The sequence below is a fragment of the Dermacentor silvarum genome, chromosome 3, assembly GCF_013339745.2.
Source record: "Dermacentor silvarum isolate Dsil-2018 chromosome 3, BIME_Dsil_1.4, whole genome shotgun sequence".
Taxonomy (NCBI): Eukaryota; Metazoa; Arthropoda; class Arachnida; order Ixodida; family Ixodidae; genus Dermacentor; species Dermacentor silvarum.
This window is the reverse complement of record NC_051156.1, coordinates 167,590,995-167,615,383: the sequence shown is the minus strand read 5'-3', so window position 1 is coordinate 167,615,383 and position 24,389 is coordinate 167,590,995. Positions and strand designations below refer to the sequence as shown.

At 46.2% G+C, this 24,389-nt stretch overlaps 2 protein-coding genes across 3 annotated transcripts in view; one reads left to right on the top strand and one right to left on the bottom strand.

Moving 5' to 3' along the window:
* Positions 1-9,862, top strand: part of LOC119446017 (polymerase delta-interacting protein 2) — a 31,860-nt gene extending 21,998 nt beyond the window's left edge. The window contains exons 8-10 of the mRNA XM_037710325.2: positions 356-481; positions 4,723-4,802; positions 9,168-9,862. Coding sequence (XP_037566253.1) covers positions 356-481; positions 4,723-4,802; positions 9,168-9,276 — 315 coding nt within the window. The 3' untranslated portion in view covers positions 9,277-9,862. The remainder of the gene's footprint in view (positions 1-355; positions 482-4,722; positions 4,803-9,167) is intronic.
* Positions 9,863-14,999: 5,137 nt separating this feature from the next.
* LOC119446016 (mRNA export factor GLE1-like) overlaps positions 15,000-24,389 on the bottom strand; it is a 35,721-nt gene continuing 26,331 nt past the window's right edge. Inside the window, exons 10-11 of one of the 2 annotated variants that reach the window (XM_037710324.2) lie at positions 22,584-22,774; positions 15,000-18,287 (exon numbers count right to left, since the gene is read on the bottom strand). In XM_037710324.2, the coding sequence (XP_037566252.1) occupies positions 17,825-18,287; positions 22,584-22,774 (654 nt within the window). In that variant the 3' untranslated portion in view covers positions 15,000-17,824. The remainder of the gene's footprint in view (positions 18,288-22,583; positions 22,775-24,389) is intronic. The other variant, XM_037710323.2, reaches the window with a different exon arrangement.

The window sequence follows — 24,389 nt, the reverse complement described above, 5'->3', positions numbered from 1 at the left end:
TGTATGTGGTCATTCTTTCCTGTTTCTGTCTTTCAGTGCTTACACCCAAGGATGATCTCGGTATGCTAATTGGTGGCCACACCCTGTACAATACTAAAATATTTCTGAAATTCGCATGCTGCTCTGCAAAGCTGCTCATTCCTTGTTCTGTGGCATTTTCTTTTGGCCACTTGTATCTTGCTGTGTAAACGATACTGTGTTCAGAGTGTAACTGTTCCAGTAGGAACTTGTAAATCAAGACTGTACTATGTACGTAATCAGTTTTGTTATGGCTGAGCTGGCTTTTTGCCTTGTGCACCTTGAGCCTGGCAATCACGTAAAGTTGCTATAGCTCCCATCATTCCATTGCCTGCAGTGGCGATATTGCATCCGGCTGGAGAACCTGGGAGACCTAGCAGTGCAGCTACGGGAACGCCACTGGCGCATCTTTAGCTTATCAGGAACCCTGGAGACCGTCCGTGGTCGGGGCGTCGTTGGGCAGGTGAGGAAACCATCAATGCTTCTTTTTAGGGGTGTTCAAATACCAAATACAGGAAAGCCTCTGTACTACGAGCACCACAATAACAAACTTTTCAGAAATCCTCTGCTGACTGCGATGTAAAAATATTTCAGTGCTACGAACGTCAGAATACCAAACATTTTAGAATAATGATCGTTATTCAGTTTTTATGTCGTGTTAATAATGCCTCAGTACTATGAACTAATATTGCAAAATCTGAGGATTCGTAGATTTTCGTGTATCCTATACCTCAGCCGGAACAGTAGGCTAGCAGATGATAAGGTGCAGAAAGCGGATGCAACAGCGTGTGGGTTTGGAAAATCCGAGACGGCACCAGAGGAAAAGAAAATGCCTGGAGGCGATTGTTTATTTTTTGTTTTCACAGCGGAGGCAACGACGCATCAGGTTTTCTGAGCACATGCTCCACCCAGACTGGTGTCGCCTAACAACGGAGGCACATCTCTTCCTTATTTCGCACTCGTTTCTGTGTCCGTACGAAGCCGCATGCGGCAAAATGCAACCTCTGTGCTCACCCGGTTGCCACACAGTCCCACGTTCCGAACGGTGTCGTATACAAGCGCTTACACTTTAGAATAGTTCAGGTGTCTGCCTGGTGCAAGACAGTTGCAGATGTCCACGGCATTTTTTGCATTTCATTCCCATTGAAATGGGAACGCTGCGGCCAGGATTTGATTTTTTTATTTTACCTAGAAATCAAGATGTACACTATGGTCTACTCTCGTTAAACGGTACACCGAATTACTAATTAGTATGCCTGCACTGATTACAGCTCAATTCTATGAGAGGGTCGGGAAAAGATTCCTTTTATCAATAGAGCATTTGTTGAATAGAGTGAAGTGGTTTTTGCGCTCCAAAGCTGAAGTAGTGAAGTTATGTTGTACAGAATATCTTATGATATTTTCAGTTTAACGATGGACCTATGTATTGTGGTGATCTTTTATGTATAGAAAGCTTTCCTTCCTGTTTTCCTCCAAAATACACAAGGGATTTCCTAGCTTTACAGGCAGGTGGGTTTTGCTGGTTATCGTCAGTTCGCGAAAGTCCACATCTGTGCTACAGACAAAAGTGCAGACCGTGCATCACGTGACTCGATCACCGCTTTGCACATATTCATCATTGGTGCTGCGCGGGTCGACTGCTGTCATACCGACGGTAGAGAGCAAAGCCTTTTTCATTGTCGGGTTCAGCATAATTGCCCCCTGTCAAGGATTCTGAAATCGGGAGCGTCACGGCGAAATCGGCACTGCTTAGCCACGATGAAGCAGTACCGATTAGGCCTAATGGCGTGGCTGACAGCTGTTGAAGTGGCGTATATGAATGTGTAGAATGCCTAGATCCGATAAGATCTACATGCCTTCGGGCAGCTAATCAGCCCGATCTTCGCACATGCTTTCACGCTTTCCGAAATACATGCTGCTTTTATCACTGTTCCCTCTGTCTGCGTGGCGTTATCATTTCGGGCAGTCTTGCCAACTTATGAATCATGTACTGACTGAGACCGCAGGGTTGTGAAAAGGCTGCACGCGTTAGAGGGACTGACCACTGATTTTCAAACATTCACCTTTTTTGGCATGATGGAAAGCATACGATCTGAAGCACCTACACCCACAACAGTTCATCCGGAAATGTCTAGAAATTTTTCAAACTAAATTTTACGATCTGGGAAGTCTCTTCTACTTATTGTGTACGTACGTCGGCAACAGTGATACCTAATATCAATGGCGACAGAGACTGAGCAATTCGAAACACATGCAGATTGGGAGATGGAATAGCTTTTCTATGAAATGCTGAGAGTGCAGCCTAAAAACAGGCGCACCAGCTTTTTATTACTGTTGAGATATCGGGGAAGCTTTTCTATTTTGCGAAATTTCTTGCCGGCGACAAAATAAAACATAGCAGAATTGACATCATAGCCTTCGAGATCTGTTTATAAGTGCTTACTAACAAGATACTATCTGCCAGGAATGCCCTGAGAATTTGTGAAATTGTTTATAATGCTTATAATGTTTATAAAAATCAATTTAACTAAATTTGCGCTCTAACGAAGTTTTTTGATCTGCAAAGTCTTATCTACTTATGTGTACGTACGTCGGCAACAGTGATACCTAATATCGATGGCGACAGAAACTGAGCAATTCGAAACACATGCAGATTAGGAGATGGAATAGCTTTTCTATGAAATGCTGAGAGTGCAGCCTAAAAACAGCCGCAACAGCTTGTTAAATCGAGATTCCACTGTACACTTAAATCTCGTTATAACGAAGTTGAGCGGGCACTGAATTTCTTTCGTTATAACCATTAGTTTGCTATAGCCACTGACTAATCATTATACGGGTAATTATTGTATGCGAGAGTGTACTCACTACAGGTAACTCATCGTGGAGGTATTAGCTCCCATCGCAGCCGAGTGGCTATGTCTACAGTAAAGTGCTAATAGAAAAACGGCGAAAAACTGGCATCAAACTCAAAAACACAAGAACTGATTTTATTGCGCTCGACGCTAGCCGCATAGCCTTTCATGTAGATGGCGCGAAAAAGGCTGATGCTTCACTGCTGAATCTTCCTCAAGCGAAAGACGGTCTTCTCAGCAGCAGCTGCTATCTCGAGACCTCTCTGGCTTTTCTCTGGAGTAGTGCCCCACTCACGAGAAAATTAGCAGCCCGTGAATCCAAAAACCACTTGAACAGCGCCTCTTCCACTGCTTCAAAGGCAGGCGACCGAAGTTTCTTCCGCGTACCTTTTAGGCCGCATGTAACAGCGCCAGTGATGACTTCCTTGCTGCTGAGAATTGTACACAAAGCATGCTCAGCGCGATGCCAAAGTCCTTGGTCACTTGTATTTTCTTCGTCCCTGATGCAACAGCTCTAATTATGGCTGCTTTTTGATCCAGAGCAATAACTTTCCGTTTTCGTTTTGAGCAGCTGCTACCGTCAGTCATTTTCCTGTCGTGTAACCGGCAACACGGCGCAAAAAGCAAACGGGCTGACCGACCACGTCCGCTTTCGAAACAAAGCAAACGAGTGCGCACAGCACACTAACAGAAGTTAGGCTTGGCCAGCTTGACTTGGGGCGTTGCCGGTGCAGCGCAGCCGCGGGAGATTTAAACTGGTACATTAAGAGGTCTGCCCGCACATTTTAAAAAATCGGTATTTTGTGTGTGAAGCAGGTGGTTAATTGTCATTTTGGAACGAAAATTTTTCGTTATATCCCTTGATCAGTATAAAAATTTGCATTAAAACGAAATTTTAAACACATGGGTTTCTATGAGGACTTTCAAGGGGATTAAGATTCTTTCGTTATATTCATTATTTCATTATAAGCCGTATTGCTATAACGAGATTTAAGTGTATACCGAATATTGGAAAAATCGAATAGTAGATATTCTATTTGGTAATCGAATAATTCTGACATTCACTATTCGATTCAATTTGGTGATATTCGAGTATTCGCACATTCTTACTTTTATAGTTTCTTCAGGTTTCAAGTTATGAACATAACTTGAAGCATAAATATTTACCTTAACCTAACACACACCTTTTTTCAGAGAAAATGGGTCCAAAAATTGCCTGCACTTTACAATTAGATGTCAAACCATGGTGTTGGCAGCAGGCTTACCATTAGACACAGCATCATCGCCATCACAAAATGGCAACAGAGCACGTTTTTGCTAAGTTGCTGTTGGTTCAGTTTGTGCTCGGCTAAGTGCAGCAGTCTCGGCCAATAACTTTTGGAGGTAGTACTATCACATTCACAAGATTTCATGGGACTCGACACTAAATGTGTTGGCGTAATTGGCCGCCAGTATTTCTGGCGCCGTGTCTAACCTGCTATTGGCTGTAGGCAGCATACCTCGGGCAAGTCCAATGCAGGGTCTCGCGAAAGTGATAACAGTACCTAAAGCGATCGCTCAAGAATACTGCCCCTGTGTGCTTGATAGCTGTGGCCAGTGAAGCGCAAATTACGATGACAATGCACTGCTTTGATTATAAAGCTCATTTTGAAAAAAATTCCAGTCTATGAAGGTAAATTCTGCATGCCTATTTTTTTTTATTGCAAACGTGGAGGGCACGCTTTATTTTTTTTATCAATTGGTGCATTACATTAGGTGGACTTTTATTTTCTTACTTTAAGCCCGCGAAAATTGGGCGCGCGTTAGAATCGGGTAAATACTGTAACTTACTCCAAGTCTTCATTTGTTACAGGAGCCAATTCTGTCAAAATCGCAACCAGCATTTCAGTACAGCAGTCACGTGAGCCTACAAGCACCCAGTGGACACATGTGGTATGCATACCTTTCCATGTTTTTAGTGCATAATTACCGAGCTTCGGTGTTTTCAAGTGACTTGGGGAAGCAGTGCAGTCTCACCACTGCATTACTTCCACATCGCAATCTGCCTGCCGCCAGCAAAGGTAGCTGAGGGATGCGAGGCCATGTGATCTCCTGTGCCATTGTATGGCTATACCGGGTGTCTGAACTACCATGCACCAGGATATTAAAACATGCAAATGCCACGTAGCTGGACAGAACCGAGGTAATGTTGTTGGCTGTCGCTTGGAGATATTCATATTGTTTTGCTTTTTTGCATTCTGCCTGATTGCGTAATTAGTCGTAATTATGAATCAACTTCTCAAATATTATAATTAGATTAAAAGTGTCAATAAGCAAATGGTAGAGCAACATGAAAAACTCTCGATACAGCTTTCTGTTGCTCAGTACGTGCTATGTGGAAGTGTTTTTCCGAGCGTGAAAGAAGCCCGCGACTACACGCAAAGTGCCTCGAGCGGCCAGTCGCGCGGCAATTTTGCGTTTTATTGCGATAGCAATTATATGGACACTTCAACCGGATTTCTGCCGTCGGCGTCGCCGTAGCCGTCGCCGTCGCCGTGAGGTTCCGTATAGATAAAATCTTCGCCGCGCGCCGTATGCCCCAGCGGAAGCGTGCGGGGACGCGCGCTATCACGGAGAGCGAACGCACTCAATCCCCCACGCGCAAGCAAGGAAGCGGAAAGCCAGCGCCGGAGGGAGCAGGGGGGGGCACTTCTCTGCCAACAACCGCGCTCGTCGCTCGTCCGCACAGTCTCTTATCTCTCCCACGCGCAAGCAAGGAAGCGGGAAGCCAGCGCCGGAGGGAGCGGGGGGGGGGGGGGGGGGCGCACTTCTACGCTGCCAACAACCGCGGTCGTCGTTCGTTCGACCGCACCGTCTCTTATCTCCACACGGCTCTGACCTTTATGCGCCCTCAGTTTCCGTTGAAGCGATAGACCGCACGTACCTGCGCGGGCGAAGGTACGTTGCGCTGCCAGCGTTTTGACAGTCGTTGGCTGCAGTCATTCAGTGTGATCTATTCATGTTTGTTTGTGCGCGCTCACACCACGCTCGTTCATTCAGTTAGTAATAGTCGGGCCACATTTTCCAACGCACGCTACACATGCAATGCTGCCCAGATCGGCAGTGCAGCACTACAGGTGTGTCCCTTCGCACGCGCTGCCCACGGTAAGCGCTTCTCATCAACACCACCGTTTCACACGCGCCTTCTCGTGGTCATCGAGTCTCTCTTCATGTCGGTCTACTTACGCCGCAGCACACCTGCTTACTTGATCAGCTCATGTTTACTACAATTCATATTGCTACCAAGGCCGCTCACCTTACTTCGTATGACATTGCTGTGTTGCTATCGCATTCATTGCTTCGCCCTTAGGGCGAAACTGTGACACTTTTTTTCGTGGTCTTCTTTCACGCTAGGAAGAACACTTTTATGTAGCACGTAGTGAGCAACAGAAAGCTGTATCGGTAGCTTTTCATGTTGCTCTACAATTTTCTCATTGACACCTTTCGTCTAATTACTTGAGACGTTGCCTAATTAATTAAAACTAATTATCGAATTAGGCGGAATGCAAGAAGTAATAGTAGTATCTCCAAGCAATGGCAAACAACATTATCTTGGTTCTGTCCAGCTACGTGGAATTTACATGTTTTTAAATCTTGGTGCATGATTGGGACACCCTGTATATATTTTTTGTATTCTCTTTTCTTACATACCAGAAGTCGTCACTTCAATTCGTGCAATTGATGCTGTGCCCTCTTGCTTCTAAGAAATGTTTCTCACAAGAAATAAACGGGATGCATGCTGCCTGGAAAAAGTTCAAACACATCCACTCGACATCTAGAACCATTTTTCTGATAAAGCGTAAGAAGTAAATGCTGTGAAGCATGTGTTAGTCGCAGGTAGCGGGAATAATGCGAGTCCTGAAAAACTCGGAACTATACTCACTATTGCAGATTTCTCATTGCTAGATTTGCCTTTTTCTGGAGAAAGCAGGCCATTAAATAGATCACATTATACTATGCGATGTTGTGCAACTACTGATTGCTTGGAATAGTGGTAGTTAACAAAAGCTTGTTTCACTTGACTGCCAGCCTCAAGTGGTAAAGCAAAACCTTGCTTGTGTTGCGAGGACGTGCACTTTCTTTTGTAGTTTCCTCACTACACGCAGTGGCGCAGTATTTGGCATATGTTACAGTTAACGTCCGATTTTTCGAAACCCCTTTGGGACCGCGAAAACGTACAAAAAGCTGGCGGTCCAAAAAAATTAATATATGCCGTTTACTGCCCCCAAGGGCTCAAATCGCAACAGGCACGTCCGAAATAGCTCCGAAGGCCTGCCAGTACACTTGTTAGGCGTATCTGTGCTCGTGCTGTGACAGGCGTATCGGTGCTCCTGCTGTGACAGGAGATGGTGAGTGCTCGCATGTATAATTAACCCCTTAAGTGCTTTGGACGAGCAGAGCTCGTCCTGCCCAAACTGTCCCCAAACTGCTTTGGACGAGCAGAGCTCGTCCTAGCGGAATAGGTACACCCCTCTAGCGTTCTGGACGAAAAGCGCTCGTCTACGGCTTAAATTGCGTGTAATCCGCCAGATGGCAGCATTTACTCGATGATTTAGTTTTGCTCCGCGGTAGGAGCATGGTTTTTGTATGAAAAGATGGCGTGCGGTGGCGGCGACCCATGCATAGCTGGTCCGTCAACGCGAAAAAGAAGCTTTTCATTTTTGTCATCTTCGAGTGATGATGATTCGGATACAGATGTTTATCTTGTGTCCGGAAGTGATGACAGCGATGACGGTGAATTGAGCAGCTCCTCCGGTGATGATGAAGACAGCTCGGAAGCGAACATCGCGAGTGCTCGCCAGTGGATCCTGCTTGACGTGGACAATCCTCCTGTGAAGCCTCCTCGCTTTACCTTCTTGGCCATTCCAGGCAAGACTTTCAACTTGTCATCGTCAGATGACCTTATGGAATATATACGGAGGGAAGATGAGCCACCTTGACTACCACCTCACCCTAATTGAGGCGATCCTGACTAGGTACCTTGATCCTTCAAAAAAGACAAAGCGCGGCCGACCGTCTGATGAGCTTGACGCTGTGCGTCTCAAGGAACGGCACTTTGCTTCTTACATCCCGCCAAGCGAAACCAAAGCAGCGCCAACAAGAAAATGCTTCATTTGCTGTCGGAAGCGAGGAGAAAACGGGAAAAGTTGAGAAAAGAAACGCGCTTTTGGTGCAGGAGCTGCAACAAGCCGCTTTGCGTTATTCCATGTTTCGAAAGTTCCCTCGCAGTCCCGAAGCTTCCCGAGTGAAATAGCCCAAGGGTACTTAGCCTACACAAGGGAACAAATATGTGACGTCTGCAACTGTTTTTTATAAGGTTTTTATTTATATTAGCAGCAGGCAGCTGGTCTCCTATGTATTGTTCAGAAATAAACTTTATTGTGTTGATTTGACTAAGTATGTGGTGCAAATATTTTTTCAACATCGGCTAGCTGCTTTTTAGTACAATCAGATTCGAAATCAGCAATAAAAAAAATAGGCACTTTTGGTTCGGAAATTGTCAAAAAAATAGAGCACTTAAGGGGTTAAGGAATACAAACTCTGTCCCGTGACACTTGCCCCTTTCCACTCTTGGCAAGATTTGCCGCAATAATTTGCGTATGCTTCACTGCATAACATTGCTGTAATGAAGGGAAGATGACTTTCGGGAACTGATTCAAGTCGTGCTTTCCGAACTTTGAAGCCACTGGCGAGGATTTTAAAAACGCTTAACCTTGCACTCGGTTGCGCAACGCTTGAAACAGCGAAGCTGGGCGATCATAGCCCAGCATTTTCCGGAAGTGGCATAGTAAAAAGTCCGGAAAATCGGACAGTGAAGGGTTTTTGCCTCCGAAATTTCAGATGTTCTTATACATTGACTTTGTGGGGTGCATGGCGGTGCCACGAAGGTGTCCGAAAAATAGGCATCCGGAAAATAGGTCATTGAATGTGTTTGCAGATTGTGTAGGTTCATTTGAAAACGTTGCTTCTGTCTGGAATTCCACTAGCTTCACCAGAACCACTGTAGGTAACTATTTTCCTGATTTAAAGCAACGAGTATGAAAATTCATCTTTTTTCTATGAATGTTGCAGAAGTGACAAATTTCCTGAAAATTCGAGGTTCTCCCTCATGCTGCACACCCTGCACATTTAATTAAATTCTGGGGCTTTACATGCCAGAACCACAATCTGATTATGAGGCATGCATCCTGTACATTCCACGGTGTTCATGTGCCAAAGCATGATCTTGCAAAGCTACTTTCATTTCTCTCTTCGCAGGGGCACGTTTCGGATGGAACGCGAGGATGGCTTCACGTTCGACTGTCGGATCCCTCCGTTCTCGCTCGAGAGCAAGCAGGAGCAGAGCCCACAACCCGCAGCTGCCTAGTCACTCACCATCACTGCCTCTATCATGTCCCACTGACTGTGCCGAGGACCGTCACTGTTCCCTGCCACAGCTGCACATGAAGCAAATATGCTCACATGATGACAAGAACAGAAGTTCAACTGGAAGAGTGGTTAGGCCTCCTAAGCTGATGTTGAAGACAGCTGGCAAATCGAGGGTTTGAGGAAGGCTTTGTGTAGGGCTCTGCACAAAGCACTAATGCATCCCACTCAAACGACTTCGTGCACGAACAAAGCTGTGTCTGGATTCTGCAACATCTCGTGAAAATTGTCGGCTGAGTTGTGCGTGTTGGACTCCTAGAAAACTGTGTGATGTTTAATTCGACAATGGGGGATTGCTCAGGACTGGATCAAGTTGTTCCGGTCTAGAGGAACTGTTTGTTGTAGTTGGACTGGCTTGCCAATTACTGCTTCTGTGGCTGTCTCCTTTTGCCCAAAAATTGGCTTACCGTTTTTTTAGAAATGAAAGATTTTGTTTTTCTTCAGACAAGGAGGCTGTTATTGCCTCGCTGCATGTGGTGGCTGTAAAAAAAAAATTATGTGAAAGAGTAAAAGAAGAAAGCATGTTATCATTGTGTTTTTCTGGTTGTGCTGGAATTGACCTGCTTAATGGATACCGGATACCTTTCTTTTTTGCTCACAGAGTCCAGGTAGGTGCAGTCTAAAGTCCCTAGATATTTTTTTTATTTCTTTAAGTAGCGACAAGCATTGGAGCACTGCCGACGAATCTCATTGGTCGGCGCTCATTTCGGCGGCCATGTTCTTCCTAACACTGTTCCCCGCACTCACTTGCACTCTGCTGCGAGCAAACTTGAGGGCAGGCTGAAGACGCATTATGTTTGTGTGCGCGTTTATCTTTTTGTCTTTTCCTTGTGCAAAGGATTTTCTGCGGTCGGCGCGACCGCAGCTAGAAACGCGGCAGGCGTCGTATTGCACGACCGCAATACAACGTGGCAGCCATCGCCGTAAGGACAAATTTCACGTTCGGCTTCAACAGCGCAGTACTAAGCTGCTTTTGGGTTCGTATTTGGTTGTCTGGCCCCATGCCTGAAGCGTATATTTCACTTGTGTGCAGCAGCGCCCGTTCACGGTCGGATGCTATCTACACAGATACGCCGCTTCAGGAGGTGATGAAGAACATGGCGGCCGACGGAGGTAGTAGTAGTAGTAGATAAACTTTATTACAAAGATAGAGTTTTGTGTTGCCCCGAAGGGGCATCGCTAATGGTCTAAAATCTAGGGACTTTAGTGCAGTCTAGCTTTCCACATGACATGAAAAGGGCTATATAGGCAGGCAAATGCCAACATATAAGGGCATATGTGCCACATCAATTCCAATCACATACTTTCTTCACAAATTCGAGCTTGCGCATCACCATTTACAGGGGACATTTAGGGCAATTGCTGGTAGCACCAATTCCCTAAATATAGCCTACACTCTCTTGCATTACAACTGCCTGTGGCACAAATAACGTCAACGACCGATTTTATTGCGATAGCAATTATATGGACACTCAAAGCAGATTTCTGCCGTCACCGTGAGGTTCCGTATGACGTCAACGGTGATGAAATCAACGCTGCACGCTGTATGTGCGAGTGAAAAGCGCGCGAGGAACGCGCGCTTGCACGGGGAGCGAACGCACGGCGGAGAGCAAACGCGCGTTCGCCGTGCTCCCTGAAGGGCTGCAGAATTAAGCATCTTTTTCCTCCTTTACAATCGCCATATATACATAGAGCAAACGCGACTTCTTCCGTCGTGCGAAAGGCCGTGGGGGGACGGGAGGCGACGTTTAGCTGCGGCACCAAATGCGTAATTATATAAAAGCGCTGCGAGGCGAGAAGGTGGTAAAGACTTCCGACGCTGCTCGGCGAGTGTCCCGTTCTGATCTCGTAGAAAACGTCCTAGCCGCCCCAGAGGCACTGCCAACAGTCACCAACGCCGCGTGCGTTCGGTGTGAACGCGGGCAAAACGCCGATGGCGTCGACAACAGTTCTGCGTGTTGCTGCATGTCCAAGTTTATACAGTTGATAAAACTACTTTCCTTACTCCGTATAGGTCTACTAATTTGCTATCGCAATTGATGCTTTGCCTTTCGGGTAAAACTGCGCCATTTTTTCGGACATGCCCGATAATTCAGACGCCTTCGCAGCACCGCCACGTATCCCATAGAGTCAATGTATAAGAATGCCTGAAATTTCGGACAAAATCCTTTCACCGTCAAATTTTCTGGACTTTTTGGCATGACCGCAGGTTCGAAACCGCATTAATCGAAGCTACCACTGCTGCCATTTTAATTAGAGCATTAGATTAGGGGCACGCAGGCGTTGGGACTCCAAGCACTAGGGGGCCCCAATGCTTGGGTCCCCCTAATCTAAACCGCCTCGAACTGGCGCTTTCGCACGCAGATTCGCTACCACCGCGGCAACGCTAGGCCTATAGTTACTACGACATTCGCTACGAACAGAGTAGCGCACCCAGGATCTCTGCCAGGGGGGGGGGAGGGGTTGACAGTTTGCCAATACCATCTAAACAGCACTAATTTCAATTTCTTCATGGGAAATTGTAAAAAATGCGCTTTTTGCGAGTGTGCAGACGATTGCACGTCTTACATCTTAGTTGCAGTACTCAAAGGCGCAAGGAAAGAAAAGGGGTTAAACAAAAGGGGGGGTTAAGTCGGCCTCAGGGGGGGGGGGGTTTACAACCCCCCCCCCCCCCGTTGGTGCGCCACTGGCTACGAATTGAGCTTCTTGATGTTCGGTGTCGTGTTTTTCATTGAAACAATTGGCTATGACGCCGACTCCGCCTTTGCTATCCTCGCCAATTGCTTCGAAGCTCGGAATGCACAATGCGTTGTGAAATTCGGTTCTGGGCTGCCGAGCTCAGTCGTCGCACTCAATGACTGGATCCTTCTAAGAGGGACCCCTCAACACCGCAAAGCTATATACGACAGCTTGCTCATCTACCTTATAAGAAGCAAAACCATTAACCTAATCTAGGCACTTCACCAGAAAAAACACTGGGATTGCCTTTATACATGTACATTTTTTTATTTAATAAACGATTTTCTCTCTCTCTCTCTCAAATGTCAGCTTCGCCTCAATACAGCAGTGTTAGGCGGTGGATCATACCAAGAGTGGGAAGGGGAAATTGTTGAGGGGGAGGGGGTACATTTCCCTTAATTATACACGCATGCACCTGCCGTCTCCTATCGCACCAAGTACAGCCTATTCGCACGCCCAATCTGTAGGACTTCATACGCAGTCACTAAAGGAAAAATACTGAGTGTTGGAAATAACGGGGCCAAACGCAAGCTATCGCGTGGAGAAACTGTCCGGAAAACTAGAAACAACAGACTACAAGCAGAAGCCTTTCTGACAACCAGATTGTTAAGCTGGGTGGAAAAGCCAGGGATGTCAGGTGAGGTCCTTAATTATGTCAGATAGCAGTGAGTGTAACCATTCAGCCATGTGGTCCAGCAGGCCCAGGTGGTGGACTATGGGGATTTGTGATGAATAAGGTATAAGGACAATGAGTGCCTTGAGGCACCAATGTTAAGGTGGACAGCTATGGCAACACCCTGCAATTAAGTCGACTCCTAGTGAGTGACCCAGCTTGCTGCAGCAATTCAGCCTCCTTGTGCAGTTAGATATGGCCATTGGATGGCGTTAGCGGTGGAACACTTGCCATCTTTCATCCCACTGTGCAACTACTGACCACCGGCGTGGCACATGCTATGCGGCGAAGCTGGATTGCGAGAGCCATGCGGGAAAAACAGGTGGTGTGAGAGATTCGTGCGTCACCACAACACACAGCGGACTTCCATTAATTCGACCCTGACGAGACCGACGAAATTTATCGAATTATCCAGGCGGGTCGAATCAAACGATACAGAAAGAACGTCCACATACATACATACCACCATTTGACAGTATTGGCCAGATTCTAACACTCCCCTGAATCAAGTGCTCGCCCACTTTCTGTGCTCAAAATAGAAAACTAACGTATAAATGACATTAAAGCTCAAAGTAGAAATCTAACACGCACCCGATTTTTTTGGCAAGTGGATAAGGGTGTAATATTTGTTGCACAATGGTGACCAGTTTTCTAAAATCAGTTTTGCCGCAATGCATCCATGTTAATGCGGTAAAGCATATAAACGCTCCGAAGGCGGTTTTGGTTTCGCAACACGCAGACAATTATCGACCCAAGTTTTTACGAAAAAGAAAGCGTGCGTTAGAATTGGGTGAATACTGTAATCGGACATTGCGAGCTACGGTTACTGCTTGACAATCTTGCTAGGGCAGGTCGAAAATAGGCATTTTCGACGGGAGATGAGGTTTGTCGGTGGTTATTTTCTCAGCGTCCGTGTCTTTTGTGCGCGCCACTCTATATACGGTGCTGCGTGGCGGTGGAATCTATGGAAAATAACAGCGCGAGCCGAGAGCCAACAGCGACGTTTTCATGGATATATCTCAACGGTGACAAACTGATGGGTTAATTGATGGGTGAAATGGTTAATTTTGGGGTTTTCGCTATAATGACCTTTCAGAACAACGAATAATTTGCCACGGTCCCCTAAAGTTCGTTATATTGAGATTTCACTGTACTAATTTCGAATCTATATAATATATCAAATCTAATAACGCTTACCCCCCTTTCCACTCCGTCGACGGGGTCACAGCATTGCCGGCCATTAAAAAAAAAAAATGCCGAATCGGATATCGACTATCAGAAAATGTATCATAACTTGAAATTTTACTAATATCGTGCAAGAAAAAAAAAATCAACTGTGGGTATTTACGTGACAAAACCACAATTTGAATATGAGGCACGCCGTAGTGAGGGACTCCGAATTTTGATCACCCGGGGTTCTTTAACGTGCACTCAATGCACGGTACACCGGCGTTTTTGCGTTTCGCCCCCATCGAAATGTGGCTGCCGCGGCCGGGATTAGATTGTGCGCCCTCGAGCGTAGTAGCGCAATGCCATAGCCACTACGCCACCATGGCGGGTGCGCAGTGATAGAGGGGGACAAGCAAGTGAATTGAGTGCTTGCATGTCCACTTGCTTCTCCCCGTACTACTCTTCCTGGCTGGTGACTGAGCGCAGAAGCTTTACTGCAAACACAGTCAAAACCGTGAAACAGAGTTAGCTAGATGCATCTATCCTTTTCCATTAGGGAGGCATCTGCAGACATTAAGTCCATGCAGCAGAGCTGGTGCACAAGGCAACAGTAATTTGCAGCTCGGCTTTCAGTGCAACAACGATTCTCAGCGTTCCTCTTATAGCTGTTCGCCATCCTTGATGTCAGTCAATGAACTACCATTCTGCCGCCATCATCCATTGTTACACACAGGCTAAATGTGTCAAAACCACAATATATTATGAGGCATGCCATAGTGGGGGACTTTGGATTAATTTTGATTATCAGGGGTTCTCTTAACATGTGCCCTGTTGTATACAAGGGGGTCTGCACAGAATTGCAGGAATCTTGCAGGGAACTTGGAGGCGCAACCATTTTTGCAATAAACTGAGTTCGGAGCTGGAGGAATCCATGTCTGCAAGAGACACAAGGGACCTTTATTTGAGCCCACGGATGAAGTAAGCTTTTGTAGGAGGAACTCCCCTGCACCCCAACTATACAAGCCAGAATAACATCACACTGTTTTGCATTTATTACTTGTTCGTCCTTTGCTGACCTGTGGCATTCATCTTCATTTCTAAAAGTTTCTCTTTCTAAACCTTTATTAAGCATGAAATACTTTTAGCTTTCATTGTCGGCGACCTTCAAGTGACCTTAAGCCAAAAGCCAGAGCCGTTATCTGGGAATTCAAACGAGATAATCCGGGCAACCAGTCAAAACTTAAGAAAAATACAGTCTCTGACCCCCAACACTTTGTAAAAATGTTCTCTCTGGCCTCCAACCCTCTGTACAGGACCGCATTACATATGCTAGTTACTGCCTAAACAAGTTACAAAAAATATTGCTTCTGAGTTCTTTCGAATGTTTGTTCACAATATCACTGAAGCTGTAACTTCTAGTACGCTGAAGTTTTATTTATCATTTCCAATGCGACATTCAAAAGGCAGATACAGGGCACCATACACTTTATTGTCATTGTTTGGCACTGAGACAGGGTTGCCTGGGCTATTTTCAATGCCAGCGGTCCGTGAGTTCTGTGGCGCGTGTGTTACGCCGGCTCGAGAGATGGCGCCACGCTGCGTGACCAAGCTGGCAGAGTCCGGCCCTCCGTGGATGGCTGTTTGGCCAAGACGAGACTTGTGACGAGGTTCTGTCTGTGACAGGAAACAACTGCATCCATATGGACCAGTGCACAGTATGGTGTGGTGGGGTGTGCCGTTGCGAACATGCACTACACCCATTTTAAAATTGTGGATAGTTTAATCTTCAACCAACCTGCTTTGCCAGTAGCTATTTCATGCTTACATCTACTCTGATTACGGGAGAGCCAGCATTTTTTGAAAATTCTTTCTATTTCATCTTTATTTAGTAATGAATGGCCCTCTGCAAGCGGACCTAACAAGATGAATATCGCACGTTGCTGGCAGGCAGAACAGCGCAATGAAAAGATTTGTTTTTCACAAATTATGACAAGACACGCATTCCTTTCTTGACTGTGTGCACAGGGACCACTTAATGATGGTCTTGAAGCAGGCTGCTCACTGTTCACCAATGATAAAGATGATCATGAAGCAAATTAACAAAAGTGCATTCTGTGTCAACCACATGGGGGATGCAGCATTGCTGCAAAGGCCTTTGCTGAGTAGCAAGCTTAGAAATCGGTGCATTCCATTGGGCAACAACACATGGCCTCACATGTGAAGCATTGACACAAAGCGTGGCCTTCGTACGCCCACTCATCAATACACGACTATTGGTCCAGTTCACACCTCTAAGAGTTAGGCAGTCCAATGAACGAGGGTCAAGAAAGCAAACTACATCACGAACATTCGATAAGCAAGACAAAAGGCGGAAACATGTACTAGTTGTCTTCCTTTGTCCTAGGTTGTCACACTTTTCCAACCCTAAATGCATCCATACCAAGTGACCCAAATCTCAGCCTTGCACCACTTTACATTTTCTGTTCTGATTAACAGACAGTGCAGCCTTCGTGAGGCTGCACTTACACCTCACTTTAGCAGAAATGTAGAAAATCGAAGGGCCATCGAGGCAAAGGCATCCAAATGCAACACATGCAACATCAGCTCTAACTCTCTTCTTTGCATCAAAGATGTATTTTCATTACCATGCCTCACTGCACTACCTACTACTCAAACAAAACAAGAATAAGCACATGATCAGCACTTCTGCATATTCCGGGATGTGGCCTAAATGAGAAAAGTATAATGATTTTCTCACTGTCTTTAATTTGTCTGAAATGCATTTGGTTACCAAGAATAAAAACATAAAACCTGTATTGCCATATCGCATCATTCGGCAAAAAGACTTGGCTAATAACCTATCACGTCCACCTGCCCAGCTCGTCACACACAATGGCAATGCATGAAACGCTATTTGGCTTGTACTACCTACCATGGCCGTACATGACAAACAATAACCACTCTGCGCTTTAGTTGAAAATGACATTGTCATTCACAATTTCAACGTTAAAGTGCACAGTTTGTGACATAAAAGGCACATTTCTGCACTATATGTGAACAATGAAAAAAGGTTTCAGTCAGCACTTCCAAATAAATGTCATTACAAGAACCCATAAAAAGCAAGCGTGTTGTCCAGGCCTACAAGAAAAGGCCTGGTGGCTGCATTTGAAGTGCTAGAAGCATTTTTTCGCAACACCTACAACCTTTAAAAATTGTAATCAGTAGCCTGATTTTTGACATACGGGTCACTTCGCTAAACCATCCTTAGGATGAGAATTGAGGTCGTCGCCCCCTTAGTACTGCTAGTATTACCTCACTACCTGTCTGTCCAAGGCTGCCTTCCCTTCAGTGTTAGAAGGCAGTGAAAGCATGCATCCAACTAGGTGCCGATTTTTCTGCGCACTAACGGCAAATTCTAACTCTAACCATGGCAGTTGAAACATCTAGTCTCGTGCTGAGTCTTCAGGTACACTGAAGCCACTCAAGGATTTCAATGATGCCTGCAGGATATCCAACTCGTGATGCACACATGGAATGTGCGTTCCTGTCACATTCACCACACAATTATGTCAAGATGCTGGTTGTATCCACTACTCTGTAGTGAAAGACATGCTGCTTATAGTACCAACCATATATGCAAGCTCCTTCACGTGGAAGCAGTGGTCACTTTGCACATATACGGTTGGTCATGCTCGCTGGTAGCCCCTTTTCCACTGTCACTGCTAGTGCACCTCCGTGATGACAAAGTAAGAAGCTTGGCATGTCTATCTTGTCGCTGTCATGCAGCCATAAGATGAAAGGTTGATAGAAAAGGTGGACCTGGCGATGAAGCAGGATGCTGTCTGTTGAGGTTACTTTCCAGGTGTCTTCGTGTAGCCTTTGGAAATACATGCTCGACAACTTCAGCTTAGTTCCAAACCCTGGCGTCAAGGCTGGCCTCAGGCCGAGCCAAGTGTCCCTTGCGAAGCACCTGTTGCAGCAGTTGTTCCAGCCGTGAAATGGGTCCACTCGTCGTCTTCACGAGCTGCTTGAGGCGTGGAAAGTAGTCCTTACAGAGAGTGTGAAGGACCTTGCGGAACTGGCGACCGTAGTCTCGTGCCAGCGCCCAGCCGGCTACTTCTAGGAAAGTGCAAATCAGTGTGGCTGCCAAGCCGGGGTCCTCGGTTGGCGTGTTCAGGCACAGTGCCAACCACTGCCAGCCACGCTCCGACCCTGGCGGCTGACGGGACCTGTCGCCATTGGCAGGCTTATGCCAGGGAGGCAGTGGCGTTTGCAGCAGGGCGGCATACAGGCGCATAAGACCCGTAATGCGCCTATGGAATTGGCTCTCCGTCTCCAGGCTGCTTTCAGTGGACTTGTAGCCACACAACCTGCATTCAAAGACATCGGCAGAAAAATTTACAAAAACCACTGTCTTAAATGTATTCTTTTTGATGTGAAACATCTTTCAATCGGTCAGACTGGTGGGGGTTGCTTGCTACAAACTGCATGTAACGAAAACATGTTACCGCTTATGCCTTTTCAACCGTACTACCCACGTGCCTTACTTTGATATTGTTGCGTCCAAGTGCAAAGAGAGACGTGGAGACCGAAAAGAAAGGAAGAGGAGAATGACGACTGTGCAGCGGCCATTCCTGCTGTTCATAGCCTGCTGTTCCTGCTGTTGAAGCTAAACATTTTGACAGAATTACCCGTCTGGTTGGGAAAATTGATTAAGACTTGCAGATTGACTCCAACCAAATAACTTTGACTTTGAAATAAATTGAAATAAATAACTTTGAAATAAATTGACTCAACCTTATTTGGTTGGAGTCAATCTCTAAGTCTGTTCCTGCTGTTCAACGCCTCAATAAACCCTTTTATACCCAATAAACGAAATGCACTGAACAGATGCCTTCAAAAAGGGCTCAGGTTCCCGGCGAGACCTGTACTACTTATACCGAAGAAGGGTTAAAACTGTGCAAAATAGTGAACTCTCGAATGTCTGAAGATGAAAAAGTTGGACATTTGTTGAAAAGGGTAGTTGAAGATGTCTACGATTTTTTGATTGGCAAAGAAAGCTTGGATTCCGTGTCTGACGTCATTCGTCACTGCAGAACCTTTGAGACGCTGAACATGCGACAGATGACACTGAAGTTTAGCCACTTGGCTAACGTCACAATGGCCGCGAGTGTAGACACGAGCTCGTGTACTGACTTTCCGTCAACCATACGGCAGGTTGTTTGCAAGGAGTTGCTCCATCGAGAAGAGATGCGCCGTCACCCACCCGGCATCACTGGTGCGTAGTCACCACACAAGATGAGAAACATGGCCATTTCGACCGCATGGCAACTGACGGTTCAAGCAGTGACTGTTGAGAATAGGTCTATCCACAGACGAGAGGGACCAGGAGCTATCAAGATCCTGACTATGACGAACGCCCTCGTCGCACGCACTCCTCCCGGCGGCCGCTGCTTAGCCTTGCTGAATGTGACCCACCTGCTGGCTACGCGGTCAACAACAACATGCCTGACTGAACTGAGGAACATCGAAATCGGTGTGATTCCAATGCGGTGTCGCAAACCACATAGCGAGGTTTCGCAATTGTCGCCCAACAACGTGGAATGGTTGATCCAGGTTTTCAACGAAGACCACATTTCCTATGAGGACAACTCAACTGCCGTACACCACCTCTTGGTGAGCTTGCGCTCCTCCCGGCAACGATTACTGGTTGAGAAGCTTTCGGAGCCGCTCGCCGGCAGCTGACAGGAGTTTGTTGCCACCACCATCTTCTTGTGCAACCCGTTTACTTTGATCTATACGTCCTTCTTACGCACTTAGACGCAACATTATGTAGCGGAAATAAGCCATTACTCAATCATGCATGTGTCACATGCACAGATGGCACCATTTTCACACCATGCATCATGCCATCGGAGCTAACTTTATCCTCTCGCTTGGCGTTGAGAGGCATAGCTCAGCAGGACTTTAGCCCATCCGAGCAGGAATGGTCGCGTTTCAAAGAGCTCATTATGCTACAGTAGCAAGTAAAATTTATCAAACTCACACGGGTGCTCATTAGGAGTTATAAGGCCTACATGTGTGCAATTTGTTGCAGAAATTTCACACTTGCTTGGTCCTGCGTTTGACACATACGGCCCAGAAATGGCATGAAGAGACTCAGGCAGCAAGACAAAGGGATATCCAACTCCTATGACCATGACAGAACGCGTCTGTCTACATATGAAGTGCAAGGGCAGTAGATTGAGGCAAGTGCAGGAGCCCCAACCATCTGCGAGTGTGGTGGGCTCAAGCGGTGCAGGGCAGTCTTTGGCGCCACCAGTAGGGGGGGCATTTCATTACCCCAGTGTACAAACATCTGCAAAACAAAACTGCCCACTACAAATAGGTATCGAGTATGATTGCAATATTAGGCCGTAGAAACCCCACTAGCTGTAACATAAGTGAGGCATGCGAGCTTTCTAATGCAGGAATAAATGTAACTGTGTATTTGGTTATGTGATTTCCGTACCCTTGAGCCTATACACTCTCTGCAGCACGCACAATAATTTTCACGCACCCCACTACAGCTATCCTATTTTTGTTTTGTTGCAGATATGTTTGAATGTGATGCTACTACAGGCCCAGCCCAGTACTATTTAACTCACATCTGCATAGCACTAAAAAAGAAAGGCGTCATATTAAAGTAGCGACGTACACATGAACCTCTAGAACACAAATGCACAATTCTATTATCAAGGAACTAGTAGTAGTAACGAAGCATTAGTTGCCTTCGCACTAGCAAATAAGTTTACTGCTCACTGGGAGCTCAAGGGGGACACTGTTATACAAGAAAATTGGTACTAAAGCAACAGCAAATAAGGGCAGTTTATCTTCAACAATACTTAGGAATATACTTCATTCTCTACTTTCTTTAAAGGGACCCTAAGGGTAAATAGAAAGTGCATCTAAAGTGATAGATTAATGCTCGAGAACATCTAAGGCGACAATATTATCCCGAACAGAGCTTTAGTAATAGAGAAATTGAGGTAAATGCAGGACACTGTTTGTGACTTCCCTGCAACATTCATGTACTAGCCCAATGATGAAGGCAGTCCTCATAATTTTGTCTTTAGTACTCAACCACTCGTAATAAAAAGATCAGCACATTGCATTATAATATGGAAGAAAATGCTACTTTTCAAGTTCTATTCCATATTTAGAAAAAAGAACTCATTGACGTTAGCACTGACAACGACGCAAGCGGTCGAAAGGTTCCATTCTCGCCTGACTGCACGCTTTCGCGCTTCAGTAGTTTCGTTATCGCGTAGTGCTGAGCTGGTATTATAGGCACACGAACTCACACAAAACACAAGTAGCAGAGAGTGCCGTGTTCATTTGATGTCGCAGGATGCCTGAACGGTTGACAGCACTTGATGAAGAGCAACTGCAGCAGCTAATCCAACGCTCTGCCTTGGCTCGGTTTCTCCATGCATGCGCGTTTGCGTTTTGCTCCAGAAACTGTAGTGCCGTCTGTGGGGCGCTGTTTTACTCACCAACGGCAGTAAAGGGCGGTGATGGCGTATGCGACATCATCACTCCCCGCTTGGGGGACTTGAATTGCGCAAAATGTATGGGGACCCTTCAGACGCGATTTTCTTAACTAAATCTTATCTTGGCATGAACCAAGTGCTGCGAGGCTTCTGGAATGCTATTTTAACAGTCCACGTTGACTTAGTATTTGCCTTTAGTGTCCCTTTAATGCTCAGTCATAAAGACAAATCCGCATATAGTGCTGTACTTTATACCCCAATTGTGTTGCTTATGCTGCGCACGTTTTTGCTTCTGTTGCCCAACATTCAACAAATTACATTCGCTTTTCGTGTGCCATCGCAGCTTATAGTACTTATAGTCATCCCCAGAAAGAAGAATTTGGCAAGCAGATCTTGCATGGGTAAGGGACTGTGCTCGCGAAATGTACAACATTGTGAAGTGCAGTTTACATGCTTAGTGTACGTTGGCTCGTCCACAGTCGCACTTTCCTGCTGCAGCGCGGTGCACGCTTGCACCCTCAAAGCTGGGACAGGAAAGGATGTGTTTTGCCTTCCTCTGCACAGTGTTTTGTTCTAGCTGCACAGCCATCGCTCGAGTTCGAGTACGTGCTTTAGCACCCAACAGCCACGCAACATGCTAGAATTCTTGCAACAGCTAAAATCACATGCGCGACGAGAAAGAACCACCGAACACCGATAAAAGCACGCCGAGAGAGACACCCATCAACTTGCAAATGTCGAGCAAGCGATGCGCATGGGTGCCTAGCCACAACTGAGAGATCAGCAGTCGTGCACGGCTCTGGGACTTTCGCCATAATCGCATCGTGACCCCTCATCACCAGGTGCACGCGTCGTCTGCTTGGGCGCTATTTAAAGCGATGTTAATAAGAAAATTAGACAATTACCCACCCTGCAGCTTTGCCAAGACTACTTTGATAGTACATGCTATACATTTATATAGCCAAGTTAGCCCAAGTGAATTTTCGTTGCAGTTGGGCTTTATCGCCAAGTTCCCACCTCGTGCCCCGTTTCCGCACAGTGGAATTGGCAACTGTATACATGATGTGAAAAACAGGGCTTGTCAACCACCCATCTGCTGCGAACGCATTTATCGAAACAGAGATGTGCACTGACTTGAAGTATTCACTGTCCGAGGGAGCCACGCTGCGGCTAAAGAAGATGGGCACCAAAGCAGGGCAGCGCATGTAGAAGTGTCCAAGCAGAAGGTCGCCCAGGTCAGGGAAGCGACACCAGAGGCCCACAGCCAGCGCCGCCACAGGAAAGGCAGTCTCTTCGTTGGACAGAATCTGCTCTTCACCTTGCAGCTGGGGCAGACGCAGCAACACGAAGCATCAGCAGTCAGGGAATGCAAATGTCCACACAAAGCTAGCATTGCTTTTAGGGGAAATGGGAGGTCCTCAAGGACCACTGATATTGTCATCAAAGCAGCACTGACACTTGCGCTGTTAAAATGCATGCATTGTCAAGGGCCAATAAGAGGCTGATGATGGTAAGCATTTGAATGGACAAGGAACAAGAACCTTTGTTGCCAAGGTCCTTGGTTTAGATAAAAACTGCTGCACTTCAATGAAATAGTAGAAAATTTTTATGGGACGATACACCAAACGGTTGCATCTGAGAGTTGTGCTGTCACATCGTACAAGTAGTAAATGTAGTGCATTGTGGAGAAGAATGAATGAAGACGTGACAGAACACACTTGGCCAAATGAGTCCTGTCACTTATTCGTTTTCCCTCGTCTGCAATGCACTACGTTTACTACTTGCACGGATCACCAACAAGTCTAAATAGCTACATTACTGTTGCATCCTGGTCCTTGGTCATTGGCTTGGTCACTGCTCATCCCAGTTACAGTGCACTGAATTGGTGTTCCTCACCAAGCTGCACTGTGCTTGTTTTCAAAACACTAGAACCTCGCTATAATGAGATGGGATGTAATGAAATAATAAATATGACAAAGTAAATGGAATTCCCCTTGAAATCCCCATAGAGATACATGTATTTAAAATCTCGTGTTAACGAAGTAAAATTGTTCCGCCGATGGATATGATGAATTAGATTCGTCTCCGAAACCAAAAATATTGACCATTGCGCACTGAGCACATTGCTTTCCGTCGGGTTCCACACTTGTTCGGAGCGGCAGTTAAATGTTCTCGCATCGAAAATGCCATCGAGTAACAATTCGTCTTCCTCACCACCGCTGCTATGTACGCACGGTGTCCCCGCACAAGCAGCACTTCTCTCTTATCTTATCGTACCTCTCTCACTGCGGCATATAGCTATAGTGTATGTAGCTGGTAAAGCTAGGCACACCCTGCGAGATCGCAAACTCGGAGGCAACGCCTAGCTGCGCTGCACCACATATCGATGATGATACTTGTGCGCGGCAGTCTAAAAACCAGTGCCTCCGTTCTCTCTCTCTCGACGCTAGGCGTGACCTCTGACCGGTACGATAAACCGGCACGAGCTGGCCGAACCAAGCTGGCATGTTCCCACAGCGAAGACGAGAACCAACATTTATAGATACTTCTTTATAAGTATCTATGAAGTTGACAAGAGTTCTTTCTTGTGTTTGCCTGACCCAAAAAGTCCCCAGAGAAGAATGTGGGGGCCTTCTTGCTGGGGAATCTTGCCTCTGTTGTGCCTCTAAATGTGCCTTTGCGTAAATAATAAGGAGAACAATGCACTTTGCTTTGTTGCCTAAACCTCCATCCGAACGGGATCATAGTGGCCGATACAGAGTGTGTCATGGCAAAGCATCAGTTTTTTGTCATCAGTGGTTGGCGCGTGTCACTGGGGCGCACGTAACATAAGGTTTGCCGCTTTGCAGTGCATCTTCAGTGCTCAGTCAGTGGCAAAATCTTCGCTGATGGAAGGAGTACGTGCAACATGGTCAAGCTCTGCACATGTGCCACCCAGCC